Source organism: Labrus bergylta, chromosome 7, assembly GCF_963930695.1.
Source record: "Labrus bergylta chromosome 7, fLabBer1.1, whole genome shotgun sequence".
Lineage (NCBI taxonomy): Eukaryota > Metazoa > Chordata > Actinopteri > Labriformes > Labridae > Labrus > Labrus bergylta.
Window position 1 is genome coordinate 9,998,758 of NC_089201.1, and position 27,153 is coordinate 10,025,910.

At 41.7% G+C, this 27,153-nt stretch overlaps 1 protein-coding gene across 1 annotated transcript in view; it reads right to left on the bottom strand.

Moving 5' to 3' along the window:
- Window positions 1-960: 960 nt before the first annotated feature.
- zfpm1 (zinc finger protein, FOG family member 1) overlaps window positions 961-27,153 on the bottom strand; it is a 103,110-nt gene continuing 76,917 nt past the window's right edge. The window contains exons 5-9 of the mRNA XM_020642751.3: window positions 9,292-9,394; window positions 8,830-9,081; window positions 7,507-7,740; window positions 7,133-7,375; window positions 961-6,478 (exon numbers count right to left, since the gene is read on the bottom strand). Of these exons, the coding sequence (XP_020498407.1) occupies window positions 3,864-6,478; window positions 7,133-7,375; window positions 7,507-7,740; window positions 8,830-9,081; window positions 9,292-9,394 (3,447 nt within the window). The 3' untranslated portion in view covers window positions 961-3,863. The remainder of the gene's footprint in view (window positions 6,479-7,132; window positions 7,376-7,506; window positions 7,741-8,829; window positions 9,082-9,291; window positions 9,395-27,153) is intronic.

A 27,153-nucleotide genomic window follows, 5' to 3' on the forward strand; every position in this document is an offset into this window, starting at 1 on the left:
CAGGATAAAAAGGCACACTTTTCATAATCCATATATCCATTGCATACCGTTCAACAACAGCTAATGATCACATTCAAAAGCTTCCTTGCTAAAATAACTTTAATACAGGGGATTTGATAGTGACAGCTGATTCAACCTCCCAGTTGGTATCAAAGAAATTCCCTCCAGATGTTAACTTTCTGCCTTTATAGTCATCATCTATTTTGATATATGCTGAGGAAAAGGAATAATAATGTTTTGTTAGAGTTCCTGTTCATAAGACTTGTAAATCTGGAACACAGCAGTACATTATGACATCATTTGAGTTTTCCACCCTGCGCGTGGTACTGTGTGGCATAAAGCTACTTTGGTCTGAATGCCTTGGCTGACCTTGGTTTTTTTTCCATCCTGATTTAACAAGGAGACAGGAAAGAGCTGCCTTTTCTTTTTTAAATGTTTGAATGTCATACAGATGTTGGCGTACTTAAATATGGATAGAGAATGTTGTTGCAGCTCACCTTCGAGGCCATCCGTGCCAAGGGCTTTATTGCTTTAAAGTGTATTGATGGCCCTTTGAATCTCTCCTACGTAAATTTCAGAGTTTAATCTAGCTTTTTCTTTATCGAATAGGGAGAGTCTGCATTTATATATAAAAAAAAATGTGGAGCACTTTATCATTGATTGGAGCAGCCTTGGGTCTCTGATTGAGCTCTGAAAGCTTTTCATCTTACAAGTACTAACACTAATGCACATTATTTAAAAAGGAAAGCTGATGAAAGATGGAATCAAACAGAATCAGTGTACTTGAAACTTTCTTATAAAGCGAGGACATTTATGAGTCACCACATGGTAGCAACTGTGAATCAAATCCTCCGAAAGGAAAGTCAAGGACTTCCACTCAGGTGTATGACGAATGTTGTGCAAAGGCGTCAACATGAAAATACTCGAGCCACCTGAAAGAAGTACAATCACACTCCACAGTGTCAGTGTCTCTCAGAACTTTTTTTTTTATTTCCCATGCATAGTTTGGACAAGAGTGTAGTGGAACTGAAATGAAATTAAAAATATGAAGAAAATAAAAGTTTGGACATTCATTGTGATTTTCTCCATTTTGGACTGGACATCAGAGGAATCATTAACACAAAATGTTTGCATCTAGAAAAAGGAAAAAGTTGAATAGGAGGTTTTTAAATCTTTCAGTCCTTCAAGGTAGAACAATGACGCATTGTGGACGGGGGAAAAGTTCTGTATAACATAAATACATTACAAGAAAAACATCCCTAAAACTAAAACATTCAGCACATTTTTATACAACACAGTGCAATTAAATGGGGTAAGTTCAATAGATGATTTTGCACTTCCTCAATCCTTGACTAGTTGGCATGAGTTTGTGACTTTCTTTTGCTTCCACTCTCTTGTTTTATGGACTGGGAGAGACGGAACAGCTCAATTGTGAACACTTAGTGGTAAGATGTGTCGGGTACAGCAGAGAGGAAAATCAATAACGATTAAAACAAATCCTTCACTTTGACATTTTGTTTAAGGTTACAGGAACAGACGATCAGGGGTGTATTTGGAAATTTGCTCTCACTGAATAAACAAAGGTGCAGATCTTTCCTGTGTTAGGTTTACCGTTGTTTTCAGCAGGACAAACCTTTGACCCTCGATCACCCATCTATATGTGCTTTTGCCTTGAGCCAAACACACCTAATGATAATTTATTCAGTGTCTGCTGGAGGTCCAAATGCTGCTTTAGAGGCTTTCACACTGACAAAGGTTGAATCCTGAGGGTATCTGTTTCTTTTTTACAATTCAGGGACCAAATCTTTTTGTAATGTTGACAGACTCATTTTAAAACTAATTCTGAGCATTAAAAACCTAAGATGCATCTTACTGTTCACCTGTATGTTAGAAAAAGAAAGGTGCTTCACAGCACTAACTAACACTGGATTGAAACTGCAGCAGGTGCAGGTGGTGTAAACTTGTTAAGTGTGCATATGTTTGAAAGGGCAAAGAGGTGAGAGAGGAACAGTATGGCCTTCTCATGCACACATAACCCATAGCCACTATAAGTGAGCATTACATGCAGTATCTGCTCTATCTAGAGGCAGGAGTGGCCAGTCCCTGCTAAGCCTTCATTTCCGGACAGAAAACATTTTTTTAAAGGCAGAATGGTCAGGATTTCTGAAATGTGAAGACTGATAAAACCTTATTCATCTCAATCTTTTTCACCCCTTAGAAACATAAGGCCGTGTCTGCCATAGAGCTTTTCACTGGTACAATATGACGGACCTGGAATATTTGTTTTAAGAAACAAGACCAAATTCCTCACTAAAATAGTGGGAATTATTGTTACAATTCTTGTTCAATATTACAATCGTGTTTCAATCCACATGGCTGTACTGCTTTTTAATGTTTTTAGCTTTACGTTTATTTTACTCAACAGTGTGAACAGGCCAGAGAAAACCTTCTCATTCTGCCTTTAAAAGACAATTTAAGATTTGTATCAACACAAAAGTAATGATGTGCTTTGTGCATCCTCAGTATAGGTGTGAATTGCCAGTAAAAAAACAAAAAACAGTTTAACTGAAAATGTGTTTTGTGAACTGAAACCTTTGAAGCTACTTCGTTTTCACCGTAGTACAGAGACAACAGTATCAGACGAGCTGTCATCGTCTTCCTGATGTGAAAACTGTAAGTCAGGAAGCTGTTCTGATCCAATCTTGTTGTTAAATCAACAAAGTACACGAGGGGAGGAAAATAAACGACGCTGGTTTTTAAGAGCTCACCATCAATTAAAGACTACATCAAAAGCTAACGTGATAACAAAGTTCAGTGTGATCCCAGTGATTACTGTGAGAAGATATTACATATCTACACTTAGAAAATACACTTCAATACACCCAGATCCAAACAGTTCCTTCAGACAGTATGAAAATATACAAATAAAAAATACAAATACTCTCAGACACCAGGTAGGTAGTTTTCTGTTGACATGAAATCAGTGAGGACTAAAAGATAGAAGATAAATATTTCACATTTTTTTCTCCCTTGCAAATTGAAGAGAAACTTAAAAAGAAACGGTGTCAAAGAAAAGAAACTGTCCATTTTGAAATATTATCCTTCAGTAATTAGTAACATTGTGATACAGCGTATTTCTTTTTCAGCTAAAACGCTTAGCTTCTCTAGTAAGCAAAAAAAAAAAAAAAAGAGCCAGTGTTGAAACCAAAAGCATTATAGAACTCTTTTTTTCAGACATCTTATACTATGCACAGATAATAAAAACATAAACAATGATCAAGTCTTCTCCACACATGATTCCTCTGTTTAGGTCATGAACATTAAGAGCTCTGGAAAAGATCGGAGATCCGTCATAATCAGCATCACCATTACTCTATCACCATCAGTCAGACTGTAATTACTGCCGTTATAAACTCAGTTCAACAGAGAGACAGAAAAGAGGTTGTTGACAGATCTTTTAGATGTCCCATGAAACAACACACTGTGAGGCCTGGGAGTGGTTCAACTGTGGGCTGGGCTACATAAAAAAAATGAGTGTCTTGGGCACAAGGGCACACCAGCGTGTGCAGGTAGCATCGCCTCAGCTCTTAGTGTACTATAAACTTTGACCCATATGAGGAGGGATATCAGTCAATATGTTCGTAACACCACCTGCAGACACTGCTCTAGGGGCAGCGGGGCGTCAGGCCCAGGCAGGTGAGTAACAGTCATTTATTGTCATTCATGGTCGTGCCAGCTTTGCCTTTTTGGCACCTATGTGGAAGGACTGGCAGAGGAGGAGGGACATCTGAGCTTCTTGGAACTTAAAGAAGGAAAGCCTCCACTCGGAAAGATAAAGGGGAGGAAGGAAGGAGGGAAATAACTCATTTTACATGTTCCGCACTGTGGGAAGAGCAATAGTATTTCTTATGAGCTATGAATGTGGAGAGGCTGCTGAACTTGATGTTGCAAAGCCGACAGAAGCGGGAGTTACCATTTTGGACGGGGGAGATGACTGAGGTTTTAGGGCCAGGGCTGGTAGTGGGCTTGGGTGCCACAGCCTGAGTGGCCTTGTCTGGAAGATGGATTGACCCCACGGTCTCTCTCAGGATTTCAGGCACAGGTGACAAAGTCAGGGAGGGAGCCCTTTGAGGAGACGTGGGTAGAGGTGAGCCAGCTGAGGGTGAACAAGCCCTGGCTGAAGGGCTGCCGTTTACCAGTGGAGACACAGGAGAAGTTGTTCCGCTCCTTGCCTGCCCATTGATGCTGTCTCTGTGCACTCGAGAGATCAGTCTGGGCTGGCTGGTGGGGGTGGTGGAGATGGTTGCTGCAGCTCCATCCCTGGGACTAAGGCTAGGGCTGCGGCTGGATACACTGCCTGGCTGGGGTAGGATCTCCTGGGGTGGGTGAATGGCCACAACCAGGCCGTGGGTAGTCTTGAAATGCTCCATAAGGTCACAGGTGATGATCCTGTTAGGGCAATACGGGCAGACCACCTGAGCAGAGCTAACAGCTACAACTTTGGCTCCAGCTCCAGGGGTCGCGGCAAGTGATGTGGTCAAATGGGGCGGGGATGTTGTGGCTGAGGCGGGTAAGGCGGATGAGTGAGGACTGGATGATGGGCCTTGAGCCCGGGCGACCCACTCAGCAGGGAGGGCTTTGGCCTCCATAGGATGCAGATGATCTGGACGATCTTGCTGAAGCCTGCTTTTGGGAGAGGTAGAGGCCGATCTCTTGAGCCTGTGAAGTTGCTCCAAGGTTTGTGGCTGGAGAGTGGTGGCAGGGCAATAGTAGGTTTTATGTGCCAGGTAGTTCTCAATGCTGTTGAAGCTGATACTGCAGGCGGTGCACTTGTGGTAGTCGGTAAGAGGCAGGGCAGGGAGAACGCTGCTACTGCTGTGCCTTGGAACCTCTCTTAAACGGGGCCTCTTGCTTAGGTCAATCGGGCCATCTCCTTCAGGGCTTGAGCTGCCTGCCCCGCCTGGAGAAGCTTCTCGCTTCACTGCTAAGCCCAGAACAGATGGAGATGGGGCAGAGGCTGCAGCGTTTGCAGCAGCGGCAGCAGCAACAGCAGCAGCAGCGTTAGCTAGGGCTTCAGTTCTCGCCATGTGAATCTCATACATCTTTTTCCTCTTTCGTGTGCGTATGGGCTGGGGGAGGAATGCGGCTGCATTGGTTGCCTTGGTCACAGAACGGTGGTTAGACGGGTCATGGCGTGAAGCACAGTAGAAGCGTTTGTGAACAGTATAGTTTTCATGACGGCTGAAGCGGATGTTGCAGGCCTCGCAGAAGGTTTTATTGGGATCATCTTCAAGGTCCTCTGCAGATCCACTAGCAGGACTCTGGCTGCCCTCGCTTGCTCGTCCTCCTCCAGCCCCTCCTCCCACACTTCCACCTCCACCTTCCCCTTCTGAAGAAGATGATATTCCCTCTCTCCCTACAGGGGTTTCTGTCTTCACTTCCACCACCCTCCTTGGTTCTGTTGTTCCACTCCCTGCAGGGGGATCAGAGTCAGTAGGAGAGGCAGAGGCTGCTCTACTTGCTGCTCCAGCCTTGGGGGACACGGACAAGCCTTGGGTCCCGCTGGAAGGCACCATGGATGGGGCTGTATCCCTGGCTAGCCCAGGACCTGAAGCCGATGTTGCACCTTCCCCATGGTGCCTGCTGGAGCAGTACAGCCTCTTATGTGCATAGAAATTGTTAATGTTGTTGAAGGTGATATCGCACTCAAAACAGGTGGCTCCTTTGTGAGGTGGAGTGGCTGTTGCTGTAGCTGCAGTCGGTCCAGAGGGGAAGAAGGCCGCTGGGTTATTCTGAGGAATTGTTTGGCCCTGTTTAAGACGGCTGTGAACCATCTCTGACATTTTAGCAAGTATCTCTGAGGCCTGAGGCAAAATGGCTGCCTCCGGGTTGAACATGTACTGAGGCAGGAACAACGCTCCTCCTGGAACGGCTGACCCTGTACCTCCTACATGAGCAGGGCTTGAACCAGGGGTGGGACTAGTTGGTTCTGCTTTCACAGCTGTGGTAGTTGGACTCTTTGGAGAGTTTGAATTCTGGCAGGAGGAGGTTGCAGTTTGAGTGTCCTTTATCCTACCTCTGGCTTCTTGATCCCTCTCTCCTTCATCGTCCTCCTTAATCTCCATTTGTTGCTCTTCGGTCTCAGAATCTGAATGAGGCTCCTCTTTAATCTTTATTTCAGTAATTTCAGGATCAGGATGACTATAATGACGAGGTGTGGCTGAGCCGCCATTTGCGCCTGGGCTGGATGAGTCTGGCTTAGGAACACAAGCAACGGGCTCCCTCTCCCGGGGAGACAGCTGGAGCTGGGAGTGGTCAACTGATGATGGGGTACCTTGGCGAGGGGTGGGGCTCCTTTCAGCTGGAACCCTGACCTCTAGGTGGGTCCGTACATGCTGCTGAAGCTGGGAAGGGGTTTCAGAGTTGTGGCCACACACTTGACACTTCAGCACCACACCAGAGTCTCCTGGACTGAGCCCTGAAGAAGAGATTCAACATTTGTTAACATATAACAGTAGCCGACATTAAAATGAATAACAAGGACCACAACAATGCGAGTGTAAGTAGTCAACATAGAGTCGCTCATGAGTTTTGCAGCCTAATGTGTGCTCTTGCGCTGCTTTGGTTATCTTGGTGCCTGAAGTGACCACATATGGTCGGGAAAATTGATAGGCATTGCTAAGCCCCATTCCTGGTTAGCAGATCACCAATGTAGTAAGTTATCAATCACAGGTTTCCAAGTACTAAAGCTTATCTTCCCTTTATTGTCTATTTAACTTCAAATTTGAGTATAATTCACAAAATGATGATTATTGAGTATTGAAAAAGACTTCAAACAAGCTGTTGACAAGATAAACCCATTTTGAAAGAAAGGTAATATTCTAATATACTTCATTACAATCAGACTTCTTTTACAACCAATGCAGCCACCTCCTGCTGGTCAAGCATTTTCACATTAGCTTTACTTTTAGAACAACAAGGTAACATTCAAATTGTACATCCAATCTATTTGTTGAAGTTGTAAAAATGGAAATCTCTACTTGATCAACAGCCTTGAAGCCCTGACAGTAAAAAAAACATCACAGAGCCATACTGATGATGAAAACAAGCTGTCACAGTGATGGCGACTTACCAGTGGACAGGGGCAGCTTGGGAAGGCCTGGCCCTGGGGAGTAGACTTCACTGCGAGATCCAGGCTGGCACACCATGTGGCTGGTGACCAGATGGCTGTAGAGAATGTCCCTAGTGGTGGAAATGAAGCCACAACCATGACACACCCCATTCAGTGTGTCTGTGTGGACCTTAAGGTGGCGCTCACAGTTTGCTTTTGTGGTGAAGGCTGACAGACAGATGAGACAGACAAACGGACGCTCACCTGTGGAAGAACAGACACATTATTAGAGGGAGCTCATTTACAATACCAGCTTATTAACTGGGTGATGAAAGCAAGATACATAATCTGAGCCTTTGTCCATTATGCACACATACTGTAAGTCTTGCTCTCACCACTGTGTGTTCGCATGTGGATCTCGAGTGAGCTGGCACTAGGGCAGCTCTTGTTGCACTGTGGGAAAGGGCAGATGCGTTCATTCGGGTAGGACTCCTTGGGTTTGTCTTCTGGTGGGGAAGCTGCCGCAGCTGGCTGCTTTTGACGACTGGCGCAGTAGTACATAAGGTGTGCTTGAAGGTTCCTCTCACTGCGGTACCAGATCCCACAGTCCTTGCATGGGAATATGTCCTCTGATGGTCAACAGAACATACATTTAGAGTTAGTAGCCTGAATATAAACACATTAAATAAGAGTTTCACGAAAGCTAATAAAACACACAATTACAAAATTGGACAGCTATTTTGTATGGTGTTGATGTAAAACCTCAAGAACCTGAAGTGCTAAAAGTGATCTAATTTTTAAAGCCCGACCAAAAAGTAACTATGGAGACCATTACAGATACTGATTTAAGAAGGGAAATAAAAATGGAATAGCTGAAGAGAATAGTATATTTCTCTTTGTTGTTGTTGTACAAATACAACTTAATTAATAAATACTTAACATTATTATACATTTTCGAGCAGTTCTAGGGCAGCCCATCTCCTGTTCTGTGTGATACTCTGCATCATGTGCTGTAGATAGTGTTGAGACTATTGTTAATCGAGGCGCTGGAATGGATATTGAAGTAATAAGAGTGTTTCAAAATCTTTCCCTGCATTCCTGCAATAACTTCTCATGTTAACACTTCCCAGAAATTTTCACTGCAGGTACTGATCTATGTGATAAAGATTCTTGTCGGCTGATATTAGCAGCAAACCAAAATATCTGTCTTGAATACCACACATTTAAATCACTCCCTTGATGAAACTTTTTAAGTTAATCAAGTATTGAGTATCCAAGGTAACAGGACATTCTGTAAGGTTAATGGAACAATAATTGTCACGTCTTGTCATCTTGTTGTATTTAACAACATCTAAATATTTGTTTCTGAGTTACTTGACCTTTCAATGTGTGATGATAACAAAAAAATCACAGCTAATTGAGTTTGTCTGTGTTTGGCCATCAGTCACATCTATCAGATCAATGATGCTGCACTGCCATCTTGAGGCCAAAGCGTATAATACTGTTTTAGAATTCTTATATTAAATACCTTATGTCACTTTTTTTGTACAATTTAAATACATAATCTTAAGAAATATACTTGTTCTTTGCTTTTCTTCTTTTTTTTGTATCCTTGGATCATTTAAATGTCAAACTGTCTAATCTTTAACTAACTTAGAATCTACTTATTTATCACATATATTACTATTGTGTTTTAATGCCTTGAACACAATACTCACTGTTGACAACAGCAGTAGCCAATATGGCGGCCATGCCAGCTTGCTGCGGGAGGAGCTGGATCTCTGAGCGCAGGGCTGCTGGGTACATAGGCTCCTCCTTTACAACAGGTTGTTTCTGGATGACCAAACTGAGTGGAGGAGAGAGTTGGGCCAGCGGGGAGGAGGAGGAACCCGGAGGAGGCATTGAAAGGGATGCCAGAAGCTTTTCACCTGCTAAAAGCTCCCTGGTCACCTTGCAGAATAACTCCTCACCTGAAAAAAGGCACAAGCTCAAAGTTATAACTGACGTGCCACAAAAGCAAAGCTCTGGAGTTGTGACACCTGAATAAAATGCTGAAATTATTATTGATGATGTTGGATATATGCATTACTGGTTATGTTGTAAAAAATCTGACCTGAAAAAATATATTCCAAAGTACTGCACAGGTTAAGTGTTCTCTGTAATCATAAATAAAATCTCACCCTGACTGTAGATGGTACAGTTGACAGCTGAGGGGTCAGAGGTCAGAGGGAGCAGTCTAATCCAACAGTCTGGATCTTCACAGACCAGAGTCAACCTTGAATCCTGTACAAAAACAAACACAGAAGAAGAATGGGATTAGGAATGACACAAGGAAGGAATTTTCATGGCCTGCTGCCGCGCCCCCTTCTCTGTGTGTGTGATTTAACTTTACCTTTGGAGAGAGAACAAAAATAACCTTACCCTAATAAAAGTATGAACGTATACAGCACGTATTGAAGCAAAAGGTCTATCATCTGAATAGGTTTCTGTTTGAAGAAGAAGACTAATGGAAATTAAATTTTACACTCTGTTGTAGACAATGCTACACACACAAATGTGTCACACACATGCACAAACAAGATCCTATGGACATGGACTAATGGAGAGATGTCAGAGTAAGGGGGCTTCCCACAGCGAGTGCTCCTGAGGTGATGGGGGGGGGGGGGGGGGGTTCATTGCCTTGCTCAAGGGAACTCAGGCAGTGAACTGGCACCTCTCCAGCTACCAGCATGCCTTTGTCTCTTGAAGTGCACATTCTCCTTTTTGTCTTGGCTGCTTTATAGTACGCTGACCATGATATAATCTTTAAAAAAACCTAAGTATAATTGCCATCAATTGGGAATACAGAGTCACACGGTACTGTCCATTGTGTGGCCGCTGGTAAACAGCCGTTTATAAAAAGAAGGCCAGCGAGCAAAGGATGATTACAACCCAAAAAGGAAATGAGGAAATGAGGGGAGCATAGGCTGAACAAAGCTGCATAGAAAATAAAGGAGAAAAGAGAAGAAGACGGATAAAAGAAGAAGAGAGACCCCGGGAGAGAGTGAGAGAAGAAAAGAAAGAGAAAGAGGATCTGATGAGGTCGATGGGCTGCTATTCAGATGGCTGCCATAATAAGATCCACAGTGAATACACTGAACAAAGAGTGGAGACGCATCATCCAGTGTCTGTGTGTGTGGTGGTATGAGAGAGAGAGAGAGAGAGAGAGAGAGAGAGAGAGAGAGAGAGAGAGAGAGAGAGAGAGAGGCCATTAACACACACACACACACACACACACACACACACACACACACACACACACACACACACACACACACACACACACACACACACACACACACACCTGTGCATCCCAAGCACAATCTGCTCTTTGTTACAATGAACCTCCAGAAAAATTCCCTCTGACAATCACTCCCAGGACACAGGCTTATCCCATGTCTCCATAACACACACACTCACTCACTGACACACACACATTTTCACACTGGACCCACATGTTTTACTTCCAATGTCTACTGACAGTAAATGATGGCGAATGGCTTTCATCAACAAAAGCAGCCAGCGTCAACTTGTCCAATAATCTCTTAATGAGAACAGTTCCACAGTGGACTTGTGTATGTTTTTGATTGTCATGAATACACGAGACACTGGAACACGTCTCTGTTGTTCCAGTTGTTCCAGCTGTATGTTTTCCCTGTGCTGCGTGTCACTTTTGTTGTCTTCAGCTCCGCCCAGGTGAAGCTACTGATCACCTAACTAGGTTCACCCGGCCTCTATGCTTTAAGTCAAGCGCTGGCTTCAGGAGGAAAGAGGCTTTTGGTGTTGGGACGATGTGCCTCTGTGTTGTCTTGTAGAATGAGTTTTTGAGTTGATCATTTATTTTGTCTGTTAATAATACATCCCATGGTTTTGACTTTGGTGTATGGTGTGTTTCATTCGGGTCAATTTGTGCGTTTGTTGTTAGCCCCATAGGTCATATCATATTCTAAAAGCAGCAGACAGACGCTGAGGTCTTACTGACCACAAACATTTCATTAGTTCATGCTTGAGACAAAGTTAAATCGTGTGCCAAATTCAAAGAGATTTATTTTCACATGACTGTTCTGAGATATCAGGTTCACCCAGGATGAGACAGGACTAAAGGTCAGAAAAACATTTTTCCAGGACTTCAGTCACAGCTCAATTTAGGTGTATCTTTTGGTTGGCAAACATTAGTTTTTAATATTACTGTATCAAATACATGTGAAATTGTGTCACAATAAGCCTGTTGTATTCTTCACTTGAGGCCAGTTTTCTTTTGATAGATCACGGTTACCATGACCACCAAATCTAATTAGGTCCCTTCAAGAGTCAAATTGGAGGTTAGGTCAAAATTTTCCTCTCTGTGTTTTTAAAATATTCTGTTTGCAAAGGACGGGATAGACATGTGGAAAACATAAAGCATCCTACCACAGTTGTTGCCAGTGCAAAGGCCTTAACACTGCTGATATTAAACCATGCTTATGTCACATCCTCTCCAGAAGACATCAAACCTGATGTGCAAAATAAAACAGATGTGTTGTGAAGTTCAACACCTCGTGACACCCCTGGTTACTGTTTCTTCCAGAAATGATTCAGTGAGGCTCAACAATGTGTTCAATTCAATTTTACTAATACTTACTCATGAAAATACACACTTAACTAATACAACTATTTAAATGTTTCAGTGACCATGTTATGTGTTGTTTACTCTATCAAACTCACAATGTGAAGGCAGCAGTGTACTGTTCAGTGTTTGATGCAGTACTGATTATTCTCCACAGGGATGCAGTATTGCCTCATATCTCTCACATCAGACAGACTGAGTGGGTTCCGTCCATGGAGATCAAAGTTGACATAATGCTTGTGAATGTGTTTTGTTGTTAAAAATAAGCCTCAGCTCTCAAGGTGGGGTATTGTATTTAAATATGCATAACATTTAAGGTCTGGTTTGCACTATTCAACTAAGCTCCAACCAAACTAAGTGTTGTAGCATTTTACCAGCGATTATTATTCCTTTACCGCCTTCAACTTATCATGCAACACTGAACCCTTTATGAGTGAAAACGGGTAACAGAGTTATGTTTATTTAGAGAGGAACACTAAGCAGTGTGCACGAGGATGTGTAAAGCAGAGAGAGCAGGAAGTGTGTCTTCATAAAAAGTGGGAAATGTCCTGCATTCAGCCAAAAAAGAAACGAGTACACTGACGGATGAATAGTGTCACTGCACATGTTTCTGACCTCCCTTTATGTTCCATACGCAATAAACTGACAACAACCTGCTTCTCCTCTCTGTCACTGCTCTCCTACAGTCAATGCCCTTCATTGGACAACTAAATGTTATGTAGATTTAAAAAAAATAAATAAATCTATCTGCTTTAGATACAGACAAGAATGTGAGTACAGGAAGTGACTTTTAAGGTGCACTTCTTCATCTGAACAAACACTATCCATTTGACACTTTAAGGTGTATAGATTTTATTTTATTTTCTCTTTTTTCTCTCAATCATTTCACATAATTAGGCCCAATATTTCATGTCTCTCCAAACTGTTCAACTTTAAATATCGAAACAAATCCAAACCGACTTTCTCTGTATCAACAATCTCTAACAAAACACTACATGCTATCAATTCATTCTTTCAAACTATGACCATGTGTAATCCATCAAAGAGGAACGTATGGTCAATTATAGAATAACGACTTCCACAACACTATGAGTCCATGTTATAAAATGAACTGCAGTAATTGCATGTTTGATCTGCATACAAAGGGCCACATAAAGTACATCATTGTTTGATTATTCATTTACTGTAAACTGTTTTCTAGCTGAGTGTCAATGTGGGCATTGTTGGCGACAGATCGTCTAAAATGAAAGTCATCTTTGCTTTAAAAAAGTAACAGTAGGAGCTTTGAGGTTTGAACTTGATTTATAATTAATTAAATCATTATTGTATTTTTTTCTGCATGTGAAAGCATATACGAGTCGGTGGATATATCATTATTTTGGTATTGAGTGAGCCTGTGTGTAAAGAAAATTTAAATATTAGCATGTTACTTGGAAGCATGTTATGGGAAAACAACATGAATTGTTTTAATGGTGTGGCCCACAACATCCTGATGTTGTGCCAGTTGTGTTCATAGTTTTGAAAATGTGATAATAGATTAGACAAGAGGAAGATGTCCATTGTAAAATAATGTATACAGCTACTAGGCTGTCAATGGTTTCCCATTAACTTTTGTAAATCATTAAATCTATAACCCAATTTAAAAAATATGCTAACTAATCCCATTTATACGCCGCTGACGAAGCAGCAGGAGCAACTTGGGGTTAGGTATCTTGCCCAACATGTTGCTGCAGGAGTTGGGAGTTGAGCTGGGGTTACGAGACGTGCGACTCTACAAACTGAGCCACAGCCCACATAAGGTTTCCTGATATGGGCTTAGGAGAAGGAGAAAAACACCACTGCCACGATAAAATGTGGGTTTGTTTGTGAAGCATAAGTTTGAGTGCTTTATGAAGAAAGGAGGTGTTGCCCTTAAACATTTCTTGGCAATGAAAGGGTCCCAATCAGAAAAAAAAGAATAGGTAAGAATATGTTTAACTATGCCTCAGGGGGCCAAACTGTCACACATAAAAATATTCAAATAAAAAACAAGTAAATAGTGGTTTAGATCGTCTTCCAAATGATAAATGAAATAACACACAAACTGAGTTGGTGTACAGTTGTATATATAAAATAGACGGCATTGATCCATTTATTACAGCCTATAACTTCCGACTAGCACTCCATTAGCTGAAGGATTTTGAAATACCTGAAGAAGCCAGACACAGTCTGTGAAGCCCGGAGAAGACAGTGAGAAGAGAGACAAGAAGGACGGAAGGAAGGAAGCATCTCTGTCTGTTGTACGTTGCAGATTGAGGCAGAGCGTATTGGATTTCATGGGGAACTAGCGCTGATGTGGAGATACGACTGCTTTTGTTTTAATTTGTAACCCAATGCTGGAGCCGTCTGAGCTGTAAGTACTGCTAATTTGTTTCAGACTAATTCATCACGGCCGCAGCTTTGGAATTCACCATGATAGGGCAATGGGGAGAACTCAGCAACGCTCCATCAGAAAACACACACACACACACACACACACACACATATATATACAAAGCAAGAAAAAACCCCAGAGAAACACGCACACACAGGCTCCTTTTTTTCAAAGATCTAAAAACTTAAATAAGTGCTTATGAGTCATTGTGAGAGCGATACTCTGCCGTCTTTTCTTCTTTGAGAAATTAATAACATTTTTTATTAAAATCAGTGTTGTCCACTGCTCCCTGATGGAGTTTCCTCTATCCACAGCATCAACATGATATCCATTATTCAGTCAGATTATTACCGTCTTATTAGAAACACACAAAAAACATAATACAGAGTTTCCCACGAGGGGAGTTATCAAAAGCTATGCAACATCATTGACGCTTAACAATAATGAGACATAATTTCATTGAGACATAACAGTTAAATGTTTTTTTTTTTTTTTAAAGTTATGTCAATAAGAAATAAAATACTTTAGAGGACATACTCAAAAATGTAATTCATAACAATTAACAAGATCTAATATCTTATGATTCATAATATTTTGTCTTTACGATAGTTTGAATAAGTGACTTTCTGAGCTAAAGTAGAAAACAGCATCATCTGTGTGGATTTTCCATCTAAAAGTCTGTTATAAGGTGATCAAAAAGCTGCTCTGTGAAACAAATTCACTTCCTTTATGAACATTAAACATTATTAGATACTTTTTTATTAATTCTAAGCATCTGCTCTGCTGTGATTCTGAACAACATAGGATGCAGAAAGTGTGACTCAGAGCACTCAGCGAGACAAACAACTTCATGATACTATTTCTAAATCCCACAAAGCATTGTTTTCTTCACTTTATTTCCTGTAAAGTTTTGGTTGGAATCTTATAATTTCAAACCTTCAACCTTTCTAATCCAATATCAGAGTTCACAACACAAAGCAGTTACAAAGTATAGAGAGACACTCCGTCCAATGTGAAGACAGGAAGACTGAAAAACTAAAGGTAGAAGAATTTAGTAGGGCCGCCTGTGGCCTCATTGGGATTCAGGAAACACAGTCGTATTGAAGTGCAGGCACCTGTACATACAAACTTCATGAGAGCTTTGATATCACATCAGTCAAAGGGAATGTCCTCAATATGTCCACAGCTGGATCAAATGCTGCTGCTTTGACTCTAGAAAAGTCAATAGCTCTCATAGAACTAAACTGTAACGTTGGCTAACACCAGTTAAAAAACAGATTATCTACATCATTAACCTGCAACTGAGAAAACCTATGAGAGTCCACACACTTTACAGCCACAAATACACACCCAGAACACAGCTTCACATGAGAGAAAGGAGAATCAGAAAGGAACAGGGCCAGGGCCAGATTCACTTCGTGTCTCAGTGTTGGTGTGTGTGTGTGTGTGTGTGTGTGTGTGTGTGTGTGTGTGTGTGTGTGTGTGTGTGTGTAATTAACCAGGCCAGCAGAGAATGCAGATGCCAGAGATGTAGGGGTGAGTTAAGGAGAACGGCAAGGCCACCGGATGGTATCAAAACCCTTTTCACTTCTCTTGGTCGGATGCCGATCTCATTGACTCAAATGGCCAACGGTCACCTGAGGAACGTGTCTTGACCCATAAAGAGGGAACACTGCTTTCTAAGCTTTCTGCTTTATTAAGATAAGTTAGAAAATAATGAAAAATGTAGCGCATTTAATACATTTATACAAATGGCTTTCGGACTTCAGTTCTACATGTTATATTTGTTCGATTTTTTTTGTCAATGCAGTCTGGAGGTAATATAAGAGAACGTACAACACCTTTCAGTTTTAAAAAAAGTGAACACATGTAAGGAAAGGTCTTTCTCTGTAGGGAACCTTTCAGTAAAGTTGTCAGATACTTAGGCTAAAAAAAGCCGAGTGAGATTGTATGTGATTAAAACAAGTATTTTTAGTGGATTGATTGGGTGCATTTGCCTGATAAGTTTACATTGCAGCCACTTTAGCCAGTTGCACATCTGGAGGATCCCGAACAAGGATTTTAAAAGAGCCTTCATACACATGATCACTATACTTATAAACATAAAAGTCAAAATGAATGACAGTGAATGTCATCTGTAAAAAAGCCTTTTTACTCCAAACTGTTTCATTAGGTTGTTTCAAAAGAATATGTGTTCAAGGACAAAGGAAGTTCCTCTTTCAGTCTAAGCGGTTTGATTAATCTTGCATTTAGCTAATTATCTTTAGACAATTGATCATATTTATTTTACATGTTGTCTTTTATATAAAAATATTCTACAGTGGAGATGAAGGCTTCTGCTGACTACAAGTGTCAGGACAGTATGAAGTAACAGTTTAGAGAGAAAGACAAGAAACAAGAAATGAGGAGAGAAAATGATGTGTGTTATTTCTTGCTTTTCATAAACACAACCGGATCAAATTAAGATCTTTAGATCCTCGTAGATCGATCTTTGTGCATCAAGCAGCAAATCTTTCCGGCCCCTGTCACCCTCTCCTCCTCTTGTCTCACCCTAACTATCCGCTCAGCCCTCCATCTATCAGTGGGATGTCAGGCCTCCCCAGCAGAGCTCCATCTTGGTTGAGAGCCTTGCCTTAAGCCCCATCAGCCAGCGGAGAGTCTTTGAGCCGCAGTCTAAGCCCCTCGCCCGGACCCCGGTCCCCTCATGAATATTAACCAGCCCCGAGCCCGGCTTTAATCTGCCTGATCCCCGCACTGCTGCCGCCGAGACGATAGCGAATCTAATTATTTGGTCTGATATTAGCCCCCCGCTCCTGCACCCCCACCACACACACACACACACACACACACACACACACACACACACACACACACACACACACACACACACACACACACACACACACACACACACACACACACACACACACACACACACACACACACACACACACACACACACACACACACACACACACACACACACACACACACTTTCTGCCCCCAACGCCCTGTCCTTACTAGCTGCTGAAGATTCCCATATGTGTGTGTGTTAGTGCACACCAAATGAACTCCAGAGCCACCTTCTTTTGCCAAAGTCACTTCACACACACACACACACACACACACACACACACACACACACACACACACACACACACACACACACACACACACACACACACACACACACACACACACACACACACACACACACACACACACACACACACACACACACACACACACACACACACACACACACACACACACACACACACACACACACACACCTCTCTCTCTCTCTCTCTCTACACCAACTCCCCCTCCTAGCGCAGCCTGCGACGCCCTCTCCTTATCAGGCCCAAAAACGCCCTCCTCCTACGCCGATAAAACTTGAATGCAAATGATGCCAGGCTGATTTCATTTCTTCATTTTCTTCCTCCATTCCCTTGTTCAGTATCAGAATGGCTCCTTGCTCGCTCGCCCCCTCCTCCCGCTCCCTCTCTCTCTCTCTCTCTCTCTCTGGGGAAGCAAACAGTGGTGAGGAAGATGATCAGCACGATGATGGGGACAAAAGCAGAAAACTTTCCCTGAACCGACCCCGACGTCTAACTCCATCTCACATCTTACTGTGCTATGTATACACACTAAAACTCAATCAGAGGGGAGGAAATAAAGTAAAAATATGCTGAGATACGCCCCCCACTTTTTTTTTCTTTTTTTTTTTACACCACTACCCCCACCGTACAGATGAGCAGATTAAGATTTCTCTGTGCAGCTGTCAACTGCCACAATTTTACTGCCACCACAGGGGAATAAGTATGTTTGTATATGTAAATCAGCACTGGTACATCTCACACATCTATGTCTCAATGGTGTATACTGTTTTACATTCTCTAATATGGTTTACACTGCTGCTCTGTGATGATCTGTACAGGAAATACTCATGGTCATTACAAGTGAAAGACACAAGTCCAGAGCCCATGTTAGTGCATACTCACTGTACATACATGACTGCAGGAGGCCAGTCACAATAATTTAATACGCCTGTGTCTACGTCTAAGAGCCTTTTCACACATCATGAAAATCATGATGAATGATCATTTCTAGACTGTTTCACGACATTCAGGTACCAATGTTTTCAGGAATTTGCCTTTCATACATGCATTGTACATGCATATTGTAACCGTTTCTATGTTAATAATCCTAAAAGATGTAAAAGGAGGATTTGGCAAGACTCAACAGTGTTGAGCAGTGTACATTTTTTTTTCTTCTCATCTATTTCTGAGCTAATTATTTAAGAGTTTGATTTAAAACTTTTTTTCAATTGCATTCATGAAAAATTAAAGAAGTAAGTGGGAGTTTGTGTCTATATCTGAGACCATAACATTGAGGCATTTTGACCTTGCAGTTCTGTGTCTTTTAATTGGATTTGTTGATGAATTGCCTGTTAATTGAAATACTGTTCATACGTTTTGTCCTTTAAGATGACTTTTCTTAGCGCAGTTGTTCCAGCTAAAAAAAAAGTTCTGGGCAAACTTGTTATGTAACTCTATGCACTTCAATTCACACCTAGACACATTTAACAGAGCAAAATACAGCTAATGCATTCAAAATAATAAACCATTTAATCAGAAAAAAACTAAACTTTTCCTTGTTATTACTGGTGTCATTTAGCTAAAGTTAACAGGACCGATGTTGGAATATCATTAACAGTTAATAGGGTTTGTTGTATCCGAATCACACACCTGTTGAATCTTTATCAAAATGCACATACTGATCATTTAACAGTAAGTCAAGAACATAAAGCCTGCTGTTCAGCACATGTCTACAATTTGAAATTTTTTGTTGTTGTTAAAGTCCTCTCTTACATGAAGTGTTACAAACAAGTTTTCCTCTACTAGCTGTACGTTTCAAGCCACCCTGCTCCGCTCTTGACCTTTTCAACCGTTACTCATTCTCTCACTCCTCTCCCAGAATCATTAATCCAATCATCCAATTCTCCCTCTTCCTCCCTTCTCCACTTTCACTGTCTCTCCTGCACCGCCTCCTTCCCTTTTTGTACACCTCTTTCATTCTTTCCTTTCTTAATCTCCGATTCTCTTCCTCTCTTCAACTCTCATTCCTACCCTTCAGTCTGCCTCACCCCCGTCCTATCGCTCCCTCTTTTCACTCTCTCTGTCTCTTGTTATATCTCTCGGCTACAGGAAATGGTTTCTTTCCCGATCCAGGGGGTTGGAGTGGTGTACTCACTGTCCCAAACAAAGAGGTCACTGTGTGAATCCTCCAAAAATACAAAGAAGAAAAGGAAGGCAGATAAACATCAGAAACCTACTCTCATCCGCCTTTCTCATACACACGCACACGCATGCGTGTGCGCACACACACACACGCGCACACACACACACACACACACACACACACACACACTTCACCTCTGTTGCACTCAAACACAGCATTTTCAAACATTAAACAGATACTTTTTAACTCTGTATATTCTGCTCACGAGGTAGGAATATCGTCAATACAGTAGATGGCTGAGGCTTTGCAGTGAAATGAAAGCTTATTCCCATGTGCAGGCGTGTTCATATATTACCTCTTAGAAACAGAAAAAGATGGAGAAAAAAAATCGAGGCAGCCAGGTTTGATGAGCTGCATGCAAATGACATGTAAAAATATAAAACTGCGATACTTAAAACGGGGGCCGAGATAAGAGATTTGAAAATGAGGCACTCTTGGAAAGCAGGCTCCTGAACTGGCGGAGATGAGGCTCAGAGATACAGCGGATAGAGGTTTTCCCTCTCCTCTTCTCCTCTCTTACACCTCCTCCTCCTCCTCCCCCGTTTTTCCTTCTTCCTCCGCCCTGCAGAAGCGGGTGCAGATGACAGCGAGATGCAGATACCAGCCAGTCATTGCCACTGAGTGATGAACACCTCCTCCCTCTGACTCGTTAAACCCTCCTCTTCCATGTTCGCCTCACCTCTCTTCCAAATCTCTTTCTCCGGCATTATTTCTTCTTTGTCTCTCAGGTTTTGTTTCAGTTGACAGACCTTCTCGGTTCCTCCTTCTCTGCTCTCCAGGCCTCTTTTGTTCTTCTCCCTCTCTGGCCTGGCTGGCTACATTTCTGTCTATCAGTATTTGATCTTATTTGGCAGTTTTCTCCCCTCTCCCTCGTCTCCCTCGTCTCCCTCGCTCTCTCAGGCTGATAGGCTCTATGTCAGGGCCCGGTTGACACACTGAGAGACAGACAGCTACTGTCATGATCATGGCATGTCATTTAACAGGTATACTATATGGAGCACATTGATTCACACACCAGTGACAAGCACTGGCTCTTACCAAGGCTGGGACGCTTAGGGTTACATTTAAAGGAAATACGTACATCTCTCGAAGGATGATGAGGGTTCAGCCAGAAAAAATGCTGCCATTAGATTCTATGAGTCCTCGTTAAAGTCCCAGTGATGCTGCAGCTAGAATATCTTTAACCTAGACAATGTGATACATAATATGGGCTTTGACTTTATTTCCTTATCCTTTCAGTGCCAAAACAAACTCCTATATCAGTGTACTGTGGTGTTGCTAGCCTATTATATTTGGCAAAGATAACGATGACATGTTGGTCAGCATGCACCCAGTAAATGTACCCAGACAAAGGATTTTAGTCAGCTACTGAGATTAAGTCAGCAACAGATCAGCTTGAAAAACAGGAATAACCCAGTTCCTGTTAAAAACATTTAATAAAAAAAACATACTAAAGCAATCTACATACAAGCTAGCATCAGTTCAGCTTAAAGACCCTTCTGTCTGCACTGAATAAAAGCATGAAAGTTTATTGAGTATTTTTATGGTTTGGCAGACCTCTGTGGAGTACTCTGGGACATGCTAAAACCTTGTGAACAATAAACACTGAAGGATCATTATGTGATCATTATGTTTGCAAAGGTTACTGACCTGCCTTGCAATTGTTCCTGCTTTTCACAGTGTACACTGAGCAGCTAAAAAGAGTAGATGGAAAGATAAGTCTAATGAAAAAATGAAAGTTTCCAAGTTTACAGCTTATTTGGGTTTATAAGGCTGTGATACGGCACTCCTAAGGTCTTACTTGCTCTGACCCACGTGGAGTGGATTCACCTCATAAGAGTGATGCAATCTCCTCCCTTGAATACCGTACCCAAGATCTGAATCAGCTATGCTAAGCAGCCTCTCTTCACGCCTACAGTGCCACAGTCCCTGTCATTCATAACAAACTCCAAGAAATATGGTTATCACTCCTCGCCTCAATCACCAGAAGAACTGCCATGTGTGTGTATCTAATGATACAAAACTTCTTCATTTCGAAAAGACAAAATCAGACTTCTACTGTCTTTTTAATGTCCTAAAGCACTGCAGGAAGTCCATTTTGTTCTCCAGTCCCATTCCTACTGTAGGCCGTGGTGTTGGCCGTTTCAGCAGACTTCTTAATTTTCACTCCTGGCTCCTATCCGCTGGGTCATCACAAAATATATAGGTTTCATTGATAATTTAAATCTCTTCTGGAATCTTCTTTAACACTGACGGCCTTCATCCAAACAATCTGGGCACTTGGATGCTAGTTGCTCATATTTAGCATGCTGTGAAGACTCAGCTACGTTATTGACGGTTTAACTCCCAGTTCTGCCCGCCTGAGTGTCCGTCTCTGTGTCTTAAGTTCCTCATCAATCCACTGACATATGCACTGTCACCCCTGCTGCCTTTCTCTGTCCACAACATTCTAACCAGTTTATTGCCACATTAACATTGTTGTAACAAACATGGGAACTCAACCACTTAACTATACCAAGGGGATTCACTCCACCATCAAAATTTGCTCTCTTTAAAATGAGGTCTCCATCGAATAAAACCTTTGTTTCAAATTATTTGGTGACGGCCATTAATCTAGATATTCTCATTTGAAAAGAGACCTGGCTTAAGAAAGGGGTATTCTCCCAATTAAATGAACTTTGCCCTCCAAACTACAACTACTCTCACTCCCTCCTAGGTTTAGAGCGTGGAGGAGTCATCGCTTCTGTCTACTATGCATATAACTGTAGACAGATCACTGTTCATAAACTCCAGAGTTATGAAAGGTTTGTTTACTATCAACTGTCAGAATCATGTATGATGCATTGCAATTTACCACCCACCTAAGCAAAATGCTTAGGTGCTTTCTAGCAGAGTTTACTGAAATACTTTCCTCCATTAGTCTCAACCATGACAGAATTATCCTTGTAGGGGATGTCAATACCCATGTGGATATTTAATCTAATCATTTTGCCTCTGAATTCCTACATGTCACAGATTCCTTTATTTTAGTGCAGCATGTACCTGGTTCCACTCATGCATAGGCCATACTCTTGACCTTTTGTTTGCTTTAAGTCTGTCTATTAACGCCCTGTCTTAAACAGATTTTGATTCAGATCATAAATCAATTTGTTTGAATGCATTAATGCATTAATCTAGCTTTTTCAATTCTGAAGCCAATCGTTGGCTCCGGCATCTTTAACAATCAGACAACTGCACAGTTCTCAGTAATCTTCTCTGATTTAAACAAATGCCCTTCCCAAACCTTTGATGTCAATGACTTTAATGATCTATGCACTTTGGCTTTAGATGCTACCGCTCCTTTTACAACTAGGTTTGTACCTGCCTCTAAATCCTCCCCATGGATCAATGATGAGAACCGTAGCTGTACGCAGGACTCTAAACTTAATGTTCATCTCCTACACTTATGAGAGCCGCCGTCTTGACTCAATCAGAAAACCAACACAACAAGATCAGTTTGCTTCTCAGATTTAAAATGTATTTAAAAAAAAAGGCACAACCCCAGTTTTCTCTTGGGAACTATTAATCACTTGGTTGGACCTGCGCCCACTGTTATCTCTCCTTCCTCAGCTGAAGATTGTGAACAGTATCTTAAATTCTTTGTCAACAAGATCAACTGTATCAGATCCAACGTTGTGCCTCCAATTTCATCTCCTGTTTTAAGAATTTCTTAGTTTACCCCAATTACCTTGCATGCCCTGACCGATATCATCTCTAGCTTGCACCAGTCCTGCTGCCTGACTGACATTGTTCCTTCCAGATTTTTAAAAGAAGTCCTGCTATTCTCTATATCATAAACGTATCCATCAATGTAGGCTGTGTTTCTGATATATTTAAGACAGCTTGTTTCCAGCCAATTTTGAAAATACCTGGTCTTTATCCAACTAATTATAATAACTGCATACTAATTTCTAAATTGCCCTTTACTTAAAAAATATTGGAAAATAAACAGCTATGTTAAGTGTTACTAATGAACTACTCTTGAAAGCTGAAAGGGGAGAACCTTGAGTCCTGGCCCAGCATTAGACATTATTGATTAAGGTACACACCTTAGCCAAATAAGCAACCTTGTTGGCATCACAGGGAAAGCCTTAAAATGGTTTGAGTGTAACTTATCAAACACAATTTGTTTTGTATGTGGGAACTGTGTCCTCATCTACACCTGTATTACATGGGGTGCCTCAGGGGTCAATTCTGGGCCTCTTACCACTTTTATGCTGATGATAGACAGTTGTATGTCTCTGTTAAACCAAATTATTTCACAAAATTAGTCATTCTGGAAAACTGCCTGGCCGCTATCAGGAACTGGATGTCACATAATTTTATTCAGCTTAATTTAGAAAAGAACAAGTTTCTTGTTATCGGGGTCACGGGTTCAATCCCCTTGGACAAGACAAGACACTTAACCCCAGCTGTTTCGTCAGCAGAGTGTGAAAGTGTATGAATATATAGCTTAGTTAATAATAATGGACAATTTACATAGCAGTCTATGCCATCAGTGTGTTAATGTGGTGTAGAAAATCGCTAAACGGGCTCAAGTCTATTTACAGATGCATTGAAAGCAGTGTAAACACAGGTTTGGCTACATGATATTCAAACCCATACCTATGACCCAGGACACTGCTCTGGTAACTAAAAAACTCAACAAATAGTGATGTGTTTTGGTGTGATTAAAATAGGTTATTTTGATTGTATCCATGCCCCTGAATTCAGGATGAAAAGTTAAAGATCTGTCAACATTTTAAAGAAAGATAGAAGAGTCACCCATATGCTTGAAAACATGGGGAGGGTAATTAAGTTCTTGAAATAACATTAAAGTAACAAAAAATAAACAACAACTCTTGTTCGTGCACTTCTTCGTTCTTTTAAGACTGTTCCTTGTATCTAGCTTTTTTCTGTGGGGCATCAAAATAGGTGTCTCACACTCACCGTAATCATTGATTTGTCATCTTCTGAAGGAGCACCATTTTAATTAACATTCTAATTTGATGGGCGGAGGAGAGGGAGAAACAGAGAGGCAGAGAAACACTGTTGATGAATCCAGATAAAACATAAAGATCAGAATCAGGATGTAAACAAACCAGCCCAGAGTCAACATCAGGAATGAAAAAAAAGAAAGAAAACAACTTGAGAGAGGAAGAGGAGGAGATGGTGATCACCTTCACTCGTCCTTCCAGGGGAGTGAGGAAAGGAGAGGAGAGTCAAGGAGGTAGAGGGGAGGAGAGATAGAGAGTGAGAAGAGACTACCCAAAAAGTGTTTGAAAAGCCGTGGGTGGCGCGCCTTATCGCCCCAGTTCTCCTGGAGAGATTATTGGGGGATTAGTGCGAACGCTTGTTTCTAAAACATGATGAAAAGACGTTCTGTGCGTGATAACGCTTTGAACTCCCCTACTCTGCTCCTTCTAGGATCGTGCCTTCAGGCTGCCTTTCCACGAAAGACAGGATTGGGGTGGGGTGAGCTGCTGGGTGCTGCTAGAGGAGGGGAAAACAAAAGGGATGGCTGGTGTAAGAGAAGTTTTTTCTGTATAGGTTCTCCTGTGGTATTGGCGGGACTTCAATTTGGAAGTCTGTCCTCTATAAAAATGCAGCAGATGCAACAGATTTAAAGTAAGAATTCTTGTCAGAATCAGTACTCTTTTTATTTTTTTTACAATCTTACAACTTTTGTCCAATCGCCTGCACTTGCACTATCAGTTAATTAAAGCAGGATCCAATCAGAGAAAGAGGAGATATTATATCAGATTCGTTATGTGCGATCCAATCAAAGGAGCAGCAGTGGCGTGCTCGTTCCTGGGTTGCCATGGGAGGCTTGCTGAGGAGGACCTGGATGTTCACTCAACCAAAAACTGTGAGGAATCAGCAGCCAGCTGATCAGTCCATCAGTAAACATTATTATACCCTGTTCTAAAGTCCAACAGCCATATCAGCCAGAATATATTTAAATAGATAAATGGTTTTACGCCTCTTTCTCAAGAGATGCAAATGGCAGGATTTCCATATGACACAGGCCAGTTAACACAGCACTAATCTAAACAAGGAGATCTGTTGGAGGGACGGCAGGGACTGGATCTCCCCTGCTTCTCTTTGCCTCCCTCTCTTTCTGCTCTACCCTGATGTCTCAGGGGAGACAAACTCAACCTCACCCATACCATTCACACAAGCTAGGGCAGCATCAGAGAAATGTAATCTTACATTGTTTCACTTTAAAAAATGAAGGGTTTGCATATGATATGTCCGCCAGTCTACCTGTGTATGTGTTGCTAGAAAGTGAATGTACACACAAATGTAGTGGTGTTCTATTTAAAATTAAATTGCTTATCTGTCCGCACCAAATAAGAAGCCAGCGAAGTTGAGAGAGAGAAGGCGATGCTGGGAGGGGTAGGACTGCTAGCAGGCAATGCCAATCTCACCCAGAGATGAGGCTGTAGCCTGGGGGCATTCACAGAGCCTGGTGAGGCTGAGGACTGAGAGAGACAGGTGGCAGGAGTAAGATAGAGGTGAGGAAGGAGAGTCAGCTTAAAAAATAAATGTACATATGTAAAGGTGAGCAGATGGTGAAAGCATGTCCAAAGCTGGGAGGTAAACAACATAGGACTGGGACAAAAGACGACACGTATTCAGCCAAAAGAGAAAGTTCCAGTCGATGAGATACGGATGGATAAAGAGAGAATATAAACCTTGTTTTCAATTAAACATGTTTTTGCTCAGAAGCTCTTGACTATCAAAGTACGACGACTAAAATAACTTATTCTCAACAAACCTTCTAAATTTAGTATACAAGTGAGGGTGTGAAATAGAGTAAGATTTTTGTTTTAAAGCAGATATTGCCAATATATTGCTTTCTTCGTAGCAACCAGACCCCATTGGTTTGTTTGTTTTTGTTATTGTCTGTCGTTAATTGGGCCAGTAAAAGACAAACAACTCTGATGTCAAGTTACTGGTTTTATCAATAGAGTCCGGTGGGTTTGATGAAAGTCATTTAATGGTCTTTTCTGGTTATAAGGAAAGGATCTTCTTTAACAAAAACCTCTGTAAAGATTTTTTCTAATATATTGTGTAAAAATCTGAGTGCGTATTCATGAGAATGATTGTTTAAGCATAATGCTGTAGCCATTACAGCCTGTTTGCTGTAGCTGGTGACGTAATCTACTGGAGGACCAGTGATTCATCGATGACTTTTTAAAAAATTTTGCACTTGTTGGTCAGTTAAAGGCAAAATTATATTATAGTAAGACCCAGATTTAAAATACTAGAATACCCCTTAAGATCCGTTCTTAAACTGATACAAAGACTTTATAGCCATTTTATTTAAAGTGTTTCTTCCAAATGACCAGTTAAGGAGTGAAGTTTGATTGTTCGCAGAAGATGAGCAGATTTCTCCTCTCCAGCACACTGGGGAGGATAGCCCTGACCTCTGCTGACCCGCGAGGGTGGGAGGCAGGGAGGGATGGAGGGATGGATAGAGGAGGGGGAGGATGTGGAGTGACAGGGGGAGAAACACAGGAGGAATGTGAGATTACAGTCCACTATCTCCAGCAGATACTGAGGGTCTGTCTCCTCACTTCTTCAGTCCACAGATAGGCGGAGACTAGGGGGAGGAGGAGGAGGACAGAAAATGAGGACAAGGCGAGAAAATGGGTA